This window comes from Callorhinchus milii, unplaced genomic scaffold, assembly GCF_018977255.1.
Source record: "Callorhinchus milii isolate IMCB2004 unplaced genomic scaffold, IMCB_Cmil_1.0 Scaffold18, whole genome shotgun sequence".
Classification (NCBI taxonomy): domain Eukaryota; kingdom Metazoa; phylum Chordata; class Chondrichthyes; order Chimaeriformes; family Callorhinchidae; genus Callorhinchus; species Callorhinchus milii.
Genome location: NW_024704759.1, coordinates 5,549,053 through 5,560,135, shown reverse-complemented (window position 1 = coordinate 5,560,135; position 11,083 = coordinate 5,549,053). Strand labels below are relative to the sequence as shown.

Sequence of the window (11,083 nt, the reverse complement as noted above, 5' to 3'; positions counted from 1 at the left end):
CCTGCTGGGCGGACTGCCCTCCGCCCCCGACTGTCGGGGACTCTGCGCCGCCCTCAGGATCACTTTGAGAGACGTTTCAAAGCGCTTCACAGAACCGACCGCGAAGTGAATCGACTCAGTTTTGTGGGGCGACACGTGGCCCAAAAAAAAATATAATAATTTGGCCACTCAATCCCCGGCTGTTAAACACACGGCCCCCAATGCACTGGACAATACCTCCTGCGAAGCGCTTTGAGAAGACTCGGAAGAGGGGACCGAACCGCTACGTCAGTTGCTAAGGGTTAAATTCCGCACAGGTTCACATCAGGAGCTCTTGGGATTAATCCGGGTATTTTCCGGTGACACGACCTACCCCGGGAGCGGAGTCCCTGAGGCTTGACGGAAATTCTGGCGGAAATCCTGGGGGAACCATTGCGAATGAGACTCCCGCCCGAACGACTCTGTACTGAATTACGCGCGAACAGCAGTGTAGGCATCGAGTTCTCGAACTGAAATCGGTACCAGGAGGTGAGCAGAGCAACGACGACGGGAGTCGTTCCTGAACAATCCCACGTCATTGGCAGGTGTGTCGCTTCCACCTCAGGATTGGCGGTACACATAAAGAATACTTTTACACTTACCGTTCGGCACTTTACAATCGATTTAGTTTGTTGCGCTGCGCGCCGCGACCACGTGCGCTTCCATATCTTTCTTGCAAGAGTTTTTTTTTTTAGGGTCTGCTTACCCAATTCATTAAGCTTCCTGCTGCTTCTCCAGCTAGGACCACCCTACTTGTTTAGCTGTTGAACAAGTTAAAAAAAAAGCGGGTAAAAACATCAATATTTTGCTAATGCCATGTGCTGTGTGTTCAAATGGATGTGGAGTAAATTCTGGATAACTGGTCACTCCAAGGGAAAAGAGCTGTGGTGAGTTTAGTTGGGCATAAGTCCTCCTTGGCCACAAGGGGGTACTGTGACTGATGCAGGTGTTCAGCAGAGGTTGGGCGTACATTCTCAGATACATCACAGAGGCCTCTGATCTATTGGAGGGCTGTGCTGTGGCCTCCCATCATATCCTGACAGGATAGGGCTGTGTGATACAAGATGAGGTATTCTACCAATTTTACATTGTAATCACTCATTTCTAGAATACGACCAGTTACATGTTAAGCGGAGCACCAAGTAAAGCTCCCTTATCGTGGAGTCCTGTAGCTCAGTGGTTAGAGCACTCGCTTTGCAAGCGAGAGACCTGAGTTCAATTCCAGGCAGGTCAGGGCGAAACCTTGGGCAAGTTTCCTTACTCCACACAGAGCCTAATAATAATCCCTCCAAAACCAAAAACAATAATAAATTGGTCATTTTCAATCTACGACTGTTTGTGGGACATTGCTGTGCGCAATTGGCTGCCGCGTTCGCCCACAAATATACAGTCAATTCACTTTACAGTGTGTTCTGTGAAGCGCTTTGGGACGTCCTCCCGACGTGAAAAGTGCTATATCAACTATAGGGATTATTATTATTATTATGATATTATTAACATTTTGCTTGGGAAACTGCCAGGATATTAACAGTATGGCCACTTAAGTAGGTAGGGAATCACTAGTTAAGTCAGGGTCACATTATCAGGAGTTTACCGTATACCTTGGAACTTTGAACTCAGTTTAGCCTGACATTCTGGTGCAATGCTAGAGGAACACATCAAGGTGCCACGATGAGACGTTTAACTGACATCCCGTCTGTCTCTTCAGGTGAATGGCAAATTCCATGGCACTATTGGAAGACGGGGTTGTTTTTTCCCAGTGTCAAGGCAAAAATTGGCTACACGCTCCATGGCTGTTGTGACCACCTACAAAATGAGCACTGGACTACATAACCAAAATGTCAACATGTCACCAATTCTCTTCCTAAAGGTGATGCAGACGCGGGCATTTTCCCCAGGACTTTCACTAAACTTTCTCAATTGACCACTTCTTTTAACATCCTGGACTGGTGCAGAGGTTAGGGGTGGGGGGAGGGAGAAGCGAAAGAAAAATCATCGCTATTATCAAACGTCCACTTCCAGCAGCTATCACTACACCGTGTCTTCGGTCACCTTTCCACCCCTACCCACCTCTTGCCTTCCTCTCGACTCCAACCCCCAGCTCAAGTGTAAACCCTTCACGGTCAAGCACCTTGGGTTCTCTCGAAGTGAAAGGAGCTATATAAATGCAATTTGTCGCTGTCCAGTGAGAAATCAGGATGAAAATGTTTGCTGATCCTCACCCCTCTCTCAAGGTCAAACATCAGGACTAATTGCACTGTTCTACCCCTGCTCTGGCTGAGATTTTGAAATGGATCACTGATCACAGATCAAGACTTCGGGAATTGCTGGTCTGACTGGCTCAGTATATTGTTCACTCAGACATGAGAGGTCAAGAGTAGCATCTCTGTAACTACTTGTATTCCAGCCAGTTCTCAGAAATTATTAAATAGACACATTCTAGTGAAATGTGCTTTAATTCCTGCACTTTGGTTTGCTGGTATTCATTGTTTGTGGTCTACTATGTTGTACAACATCAAGGAGCTATACAACTGAATGTGCGCTTTCCGACAGGGAAAGTGTCAGAGTAAGTCACCCTCTGCAATATATAGTATATAAATCTAAAACAAGGCACTGGGACCACTCAGCAGGTCAGACAGCATCTACGGAGAAAGGAAAGTGAGTCAATATTTCGGGTCCACAACCCTTCGGCAGAACTATATATAGTATATAGTTTGGGACATGATATGTGCATGCGACTACCAGGTTGGTGGAAGGCAAACTGGATGGTCCTTGGTCTTCTTTTGCCTAGCAAGCCTTATGTTCTTGTTTTAACATACACCACCATTATAGTTTCACCAGAAATACAGGAAGAAATAAGAATATCTTCATATTTAAAGATCCTTTCCTATATTCGTGGTGAAATTGTGCTGACCTTATTTTTCGTCCGAATGTACTGTCCTGGAAATCTGAAACAGCATAAAATGCTAGAATTCCAGGACACTACAGATTTGAACAAGAGAGTAACTTCAGGCAGAGCTTGAGAGGACGGAGCAATACACCCAACATTAACCAAGCTCTCTCCCGTACCGACTGGTGTGATTAATAAGCACGCTGGGAAAGAGTACCAAGGTGGTGTGCGACCAGCTCAGCGATCAATAGCTGACCAGAAACTAGAAAGACCGAAGGCTGAATTTCCTCAGTAACTCTGGCCTTTTATCATTTTTATTAGAATCTTACATTTGGCCTCTATGAATTCCAACCACTTTGAAGGTCATTAGAAGGAAAAGAATGGAAAGCAGTAAATCAACCTGGTTGAAGGCGTTTTTCAACTCCATGGTGACGCCAATGACATGGTGTTGGAAGCCAAGGCTGACCTATCTTTGTTTTTCTCTCATTCTCCAGAGATGTTCATACCCACTGGTGGGGGTGGGGGGAGGAATTTCTTTTGCAAGGAACCAAAAGATTATTCATATTTGTATCAGTGTTAGGCTCAGACTGCCTTTAAGCAACTAACTGCAGTGTACTGGTTAGAGCACTCGCCTCGCAAGCGAGGGGACCCGAGTTCAAAACTCTAGGCAAGTTTTCGTACTTCACACATCTGTTTACCAGCAGTAAGTAGGAACCCGGTTGTTAGTCGATTGGCAGATCGCATAACTGGGTAATAATGCCCTCCAAGAAAAAATAATAATTTGGTCACTTAGTTCACAACTGTTTTTGGGCCACTGCTGTGTGCAATTGGCTTTTGCCCCCCCCAAAAAATATAATCAATTTACTTTACAGTATATTCTGTGAGATGTCTTGATGTGATAAGGCTCTATAGCAAATGCAAGCATTATTATAACTAGATTCCTGATTTTGCATTTAAGCACGGTAGTGCATTGTTATCTTTCAACGTGAGTAAAATAATAATTTGTCAAAGAGTAAAAGGAACAGTTTAACCTGTGCTTTGCTATGCTTTGAAGACATCCTATCAGAATAGTTACTGCACTATTGATGGTGGTGGTTAGTTACATCTGGCAACAAACATCTTGACACAAAGCAAAACCAAGAAGCCTGGTTCCTGGGACCTACTCTGTGCAGCTATTCTGTTTAGACACACAAGCCATTGGTTCAAAACTTTTAGTTTGTAGGATCACGCAACACTAAACAGAACTGGAACCAGACAATCCTTTTTTCTCAAAACTGCTGTTTCCTGGCACTGAGTCCACTCAGCCTGGTAACCGAGCAGCCAGTATATTATAACTTCCAGTGGTTTACAATGAGTCAATACTGGATTCAGTTCTGAACTTTCAAAGCCATCAGTTCGTAGAATCCTATCAGTTCATAAGGTCTGTGATCCCAAAGCTGTTCGCACAGCAGTACTGAATGTCTTGTCAATATGTGTACTTGGTCGCCACAGTGCTGACCTGGATTCAGGAAGAGAATTGCTTATCCCAGACAGCCAAAGACAGGGAGGTGAAAAGATCTTGTGCTGGGAAGTGCCTGACTATGCTTGTGGCACATGAAGTCTAATCTTATTAATACCCAATACCACAAACCCAAACTTCCAGCAAGGATCTCAACAACCTTGAACCCTGGCTGATAGTGTCTCTCCAGCCTAAGGCTTCAGGGACTAAAGGAGGATGTTGTCAGCTGAGATCAGTTAATTCATCAGATTCAACAAATGAAACCTGGGACTTTGATGGGTTTTTCTCAAAGATTCTTAAATATTGCCATTGCTTTCTCAAACTATGATCATTACCTTAATGTTCACCCATCAAGACATCTTCACCAAAACTGAACCCTCTCGCTGCTCCTTCGCCTTGTGTGATCGCAACAAACGAAGCTGGGTGTCACACTAAACGGGTGCTGAAATCAACTGGGGGAAGGTGAGTAATATAGGCTAACACTGTGTACTACATCTGTTATTACAACTGTAATTTTAGCCTGTACAAATTGTACAGGCAATCTTGACACATGAAAAACACTCAAGACATAAAACACCTGGGTATAAAATATAAAGCAGGGTAGCAGTTACTAAAATTACATGCTTTCTTATTGCTACAGTGATTTTTGCTTTTTTTTTGTACCTCAACTTGTTCTGAGCATATAATTTGCATAAATTATTCAAGTTTATAAGAAAAAATCCACACGTCGTCACTTGATGCTACAGTATAGTTAATATATAAACAAAATGTTCTAAGGTATCTCTTTATTAAAAGAGAAATAAAAATGTCATTTGCAACTGGAATTGAGGCCAAGTACAAGGGCTAGACCTTGCATTGTAGTTACTAATACCAACACAAACAGCAGCTGTTGGCTGAACTGGTGGAACCAGGTCTATCGATGTTCAGTTCACCATATTCATACAACGCCTACACTTTTTTTTGCTTTTCTTTTTAAAAAGGACTATGAATGACCAAAGACTAACATTTATAATTTGTAGCAAAATTTGGTTTATGTAGAAACAAGCCATGTTTGCATTTGGATAGATTGAAATGAGTTAAAGCTAAAATTAAAAAGCAATGATGCTGTGACATCGGGTCACTTGTTGAAGACCTCACTTTTAAAGTGGTTAATTTGCACAATTTTGTACTTTTATACTAAACAGCATTTTTCCTTCTTTATGAACCAGAAAAAAAAACTAAACTACAGATAAACTCCCTACCTTGAGCTAGTGCTGCAGATAAGGCTGACAAAGCTGTACAGCGCAATCAAACATACTTACATCTTAGCTCATTTTACAGGTACAGCCATAATCAAGGCACAAAGATCTTCTACAAGTTATTTTCAATAAAGTTGTACAAAATAATACATTTTACAGTCTGTACAAGAATAATAATCCAGCAGTAAAATAAAAAAATGGAGGTGGAGAAGAGGAACGAATAAGGGGAGAGAGAGTAGAGAAGGCAGGAGAAGGAAGAGGAAATCATTAGACTACAGTCCAGTTAATGGACAAAGCTGATGTTCATCTGTAGAGAACTGAGACAGTGTGTGTGGTTAATTCTTTCTACAATCACAAGCCAAAAGCAGTTCATCACGTTCTAGGTCCAAGGACTGCCAAAGACTTTTATTTTATTTAAAACTTCCCCCTAAAAGCAGCAAGGTTTTATTGGATCTCTCTCTTTTTGCACTGTTCAGATCTGCAACATCTCCGCTCCACACCATGTCAGGCCTGGATAACATCACAGAGGAGGTCTAGTCTTCAGCTTGGACTTGGCACCTTCATGTTTTCTGATGCTGTGAATGGATAGGTTCGATAGTATGGGTTTATGTGTGCACACAACAGCGCGGTTTACCTGGGAGCAAGGTTTTCCCAATTGTGTTTTTTTTGTGTTTTTTAAAATCCTTCAGGTACTCCTTGTTCAGGGCATTTTTTTTNGTTTCGTTAAAGTAGTAGGGAGACCCACACGGAAATGGCCGTCTAGGTGGTGCCATCTCACACTGTCCGGGGACAGAGGCAAGCAAAAAGTGCTGCTATTGTCCAGCAGGGAGAAGAGTGGAGGCAGTTCTCTACCACCCTGTGTGGGCAAGTTAAATGAGGAATAAAGAGTCCAAAACACAGAAACAAGTGCTCGCCATCACAATAACTCATACTGACGAAGGTGCATACGTTGAATAATGTCCCGACAGTCATTGAACACCCTGCGGATGTTCTCTGTATCCACTGCGCATGTGAAATGAGGGTAGCAGTAGTGCCTTCCGTCACCACTTGCTGTGCTGATTCTCTGTAAGGCAAGGAGAGAAACTGTTAGCCCTCAAATGTAACCAAAATCAACACAGTCAATCTTTAAACAGATTTAGTCCATCACAACAGCAGGTATCACCTTCACCTGTATCTCCATCACCAGTGACTGGGGAGGTGAGTTACTATCACCCACCTTACCTCCAGCACAAGTCTCTGGGTTCCGTACTCAACAGTAGGGTTACCAACCTTGCCTTCATTCAATGGTTGACCCCAAAATACAGGTAGTGCTGCTGTAATATGCAACAGATGATCAGGCATTACTGGGCCTTGTAGTGGGAAGAGAAAGGAATCCAAATGCATGGAAGGATCCCTATCCTTCCTGATCAAGGAATTGATATATTTCTGTTCTAGTGGCACACCATTGCTAGAGGTAGTTTGAAGCACTAACCAAGGAAACTTTTCTTCCTCTCGCTTAATTATTTCCTTGGCTTCTGGTGTGAAGAATCTTTTAACATGTAAGGAACTCTGCCTTTCAGAGAGAAAGTGCTCTGTACAAGGAGTTATCTCAGTTTAGAGATCTGCACAGAATTCTTCAGCTCTCCAGATTTCCGCAATTCTTTAATAACATTATCTGTGGCTCCAAAAGGAAACTTGAAATTCTGAAATAAACTGCTAATATTTTGCATTAACTAGATATGTGATCTGCAATACGTCACTTACAGCAGCAAGAGAGAAAAACCACCATGTCTACACTAATCTATGCTATTTCCAATGGGTGAAGGCAATGATTCTGGAACACTCTTGCGTCTCTTTCTCCACAGTCAACATTTTGGATGCACAAATTCTTGGCTGGACAAGCTATATTACTTTTTTGTGGAATAGTAGCACAGAATCTGGCAGATGAACTTTTATACAGGCCTTTATTCGTGTAAACAGCTTTAGTGTTGCTCCCACTGGGCATATTCAAGTCATACCCTAGTTAAGGTGTTCCTAACCTATTTTGCTCTCTCCTAACCAGGATCAATACAAATATAGAATGTTGAACAGAGACCTGAAATGTTGTAGGTGAACTTACCAGAAACTCATCTCTTATGAAGTACTTGGCTCTTGTGACCCTTGGATCTTCACCAGGTTCCGGTGATGCTGTTTTAGAGTTAGACGACAATACGTCATTCCAGGCACAAATAATAACAATAATAATCCTTGTATTTGATATAGCGACTTACCAAGTCACTGCATAGAAGTGTCCCACAAGCAGTTGTGGATTATGTAACCAAATTATTATCTTTATCTATTTTTTGAAGGGATTATTTCCTAAGAAAGTAATCCGCCAATCGACTAACAACTGGGTTCCTACTTACTGCTAGGGAAACAAAGGCATGTTGGGTAAGCAAACTTGCCTAAGGTTTAGCCCTGCCCAGGAATCGAACCCGGGTCCTCTCACTTGTGAGACAAGCACTCTAACCACTACGCTACAGTACTCCACATAAAGTGGTTACATTCTTTAACTATCCTTAACTATTCTGGAGTGACGTATCCTTACCCAGGCAATTAGATTTTTACAGTGAGCAACCTATGACAATATTGAATGTTGCTATCCGAAGGAAAACTATTGTACAGATGCTGATAATTTGCATCTTTTATACACAGGGCATTGAATGTTATATGTGCATTTAATAAAGGTTCGAAATGGTAAAGGAAGATGAAATTAACACCAAGTTAGGAATGGCCTTCAGTTCATCTGGTATTGGAGACATTGGGCACATGATGGGGGAAAAAGGAGAAAGCACCCACAACCTAAGGATACTGATGGGTTGTGTGTCAGTCGTCAACAAGTACAGGTCACTTGTAGTAAAAGGGGCTCCAAATGAACATTGAGTAAAAGAAAATGACAAATGAAATACTTTCCTTCTGGTGGAGTCCTGTAGCTCAGTGGTTAGAGCACTCGCCTCGCAAGCAAGAGGCCTGGGTTTGATTCCTGGCAGGGAGAAATATTGGGCAAGTTTTCTTACTCCACACGCCTCTGTTTACCTAGTAGTAAGTGGGAACCTGGTTATTAGTCAATTGGTGGATTACTTTTCTGGGGGTAAAAATTCCTTCAAAAAAAAATTGGTCACTTCAATCCACGACTGTTTGTGGGGCACTGCTGTGCGCAACTGGTTGCTTCATTTCGCCCGCAAAATATAGTGAATTCACTTTACAATATTTGGTGAAGCACTTTGAGACATCTCGAAGACATGATAAGGCACTGTAACAAATGCAAGGATGCAAGGTCCACCACAATAATTGTTAATCCCAAATATCAGGTAGCAGGATGAGGAATGAGATAAGATGCTTGAAGAGGAGGAATATTAAAGGATGTGGGGGAGCGAGCAGGAGAGTGTAAATTTGGTGGCTCAAGTGGGGAAATATACCAGTACGGATAGACCAAATAGCCTGTTTTGATGCTGTGAATAACTTTGACTCTGACTAATGCAGGTATTTTGAATGATACTCAATCAATTTCAGTGACCAGTGTGTTCAAGTTAGTGATTGTTTGTGTGTGCAATCACAAATCTAATCCTACAGGAAGCTATTCTACAGGAAGACCTACTTACCATCATCAGGTGTAGTGTACCGAGCAAACTCAGGAAAATAGTCCTCAATTTTTGATTTTCCTGCCAGCACTTTGTCTGCTAGCAAATCCTGTTTATTGAGGAAGAGGATGACTGAAATGGTCCGCAGCCACCTACAGAGAGAGAGAGAGAGAGAGAGAGGGGTGTAAGTTCCAATATCTTGTTTCCATGCTAATTTTGGCCAGTTAATAGCGCAGAATTTCAACAGGGACAACACGTATCACTCACTCATTAACCTCTGAAACACTGTCAGTGACAAACAAGTGAGTGCTGTACACGATGCCTATGAGAATGTACAGACCCTTAGCTGAAGACTAGCTGCTGTGTGTCAATGATAATTAGCATTTATATCGCACCTTTCACATGAAGCAAACATGAGTGTGGTCCCCTCCCTTTCTTTCCGGCTTGCTGTCAAATTACTCCATTATTCAGCTCTCAGACGCTACTCTGTTGAAAGTGCTATGCAAATTATTGTTGATGTCTTAAAGTGTTTTATAAAATCTAACCTATCAGAAATGAAGTGAACGTAAGAGAACAGCGAACAGTTCTCCTGACAGAGACACCGCTAATCTGGAGACAGCTTGCCATGGGAAGACAAATATTGACGATTTGTAGTCACCTGTTATTCCAGATGCTTTTGAACAGGTTGAGTGCTTCTTGGAGCCGATTAGTCTGATTGTCCTCCCGGATGACCATGTTGTAGCTGCTGCTGGCCACCACAAATATGATGGCAGTGACATCTGATCACAACAGGCAGGTGGAGTGAGAGATCAGAGGTGAATCATTCAAAAAAAACTTCATTTAAAAACTACATTATTTAACCTGTAATAATCAAACAAATTGACGTAACAGTTTTTAAACCCGATTCATTAGCTGAATTTCAGTGACCAATGTATTCAAGTTAGTGATTGTTTGTGCGTGCAACCACACACGTAAATACTGCTAAACTAGCTCCCCAGACGGCTCAGCAAGTTTACTCAGTGCATAAGCTCAGGCTCGCAGAGCAAAAGATCCCAGATCCAATTCCCGGAGAGGCTGATCTCAGTGGCAGACAGAAGGGGCAGTTAGCAAACGAGCAGAGCAAGAATGCCCTCTCAGAACAGTAGTTGAGGCAGAATATTAATTTTCAAGAGGAAACAAGATGAATACCTGAAAAGGAGTGAACTATAGGAATATGGGGAAAGGACTGAAAGGATTGTTCTTAATAGAGTAACACAGACACGATGGGCCACATTGCCTTCAGCAGTCTAAATGGGTTCCCTTTCAGGGCAAAGAAAGAGAAAGTAAAATAAAACTATCCAAGGTTTCCCAATCCAGATAGCTATTGAGTGACCTTGCTAGAAGTGTATAGGTGAACAGAATGAGGTTCAGTTGTGATTGACCTCTACCCGTCAAATAGCATGCAGGCACTCACAATAAAGAATAACACATAAATGATGGCCATATGAGTGAGTTACTGGAGGGGAAACCACTGCCATGGAATCGTAACTCAACAGAAGGAAAGTATAGGAAAAAAAAGTTATAGGGATAGAGGAAGGAAAAAATGAGGGTTAAGAGGGAAAAACCAGATGGTGGTGGTGCATTTTGAGTCCAGCATCACGTTAGTGCGAGCCCAGCACGTTATTAGTCTGAGCTTTGCAGGTCAATAACTCAAAATCTAGGGTTACAATAATAATCCTTGCATTTCATATAGCGCCTTATTACGTCTTCGCGACGCCTCAAAGCGCTTCTCAGAATATACTGTGAAGTGAACTGACTGTATATTTTGTGGGAGAAACATAACAGACATAGAATGGATCAG

The 11,083-nt window shown here is 42.3% G+C and overlaps 1 protein-coding gene and 1 long non-coding RNA gene across 3 annotated transcripts in view; one reads left to right on the top strand and one right to left on the bottom strand.

Moving 5' to 3' along the window:
- Nucleotides 1–166: 166 nt before the first annotated feature.
- On the top strand, nt 167–2,482 carry LOC103171624. The gene is made up of 2 exons (XR_486838.2): nt 167–591; nt 1,727–2,482. It is a non-coding gene; the product is annotated as an uncharacterized LOC103171624 (long non-coding RNA).
- A 2,692-nt stretch (nt 2,483–5,174) lies between these two features.
- gnas (GNAS complex locus) overlaps nt 5,175–11,083 on the bottom strand; it is a 69,462-nt gene continuing 63,553 nt past the window's right edge. Inside the window, exons 9-13 of one of the 2 annotated variants that reach the window (XM_042341705.1) lie at nt 9,902–10,022; nt 9,265–9,395; nt 7,743–7,810; nt 6,593–6,707; nt 5,175–6,219 (exon numbers count right to left, since the gene is read on the bottom strand). In XM_042341705.1, the coding sequence (XP_042197639.1) occupies nt 6,185–6,219; nt 6,593–6,707; nt 7,743–7,810; nt 9,265–9,395; nt 9,902–10,022 (470 nt within the window). In that variant the 3' untranslated portion in view covers nt 5,175–6,184. Of the gene's footprint in view, nt 6,708–7,742; nt 7,811–9,264; nt 9,396–9,901; nt 10,023–11,083 lie in introns of both variants that reach the window. The other variant, XM_042341706.1, reaches the window with a different exon arrangement.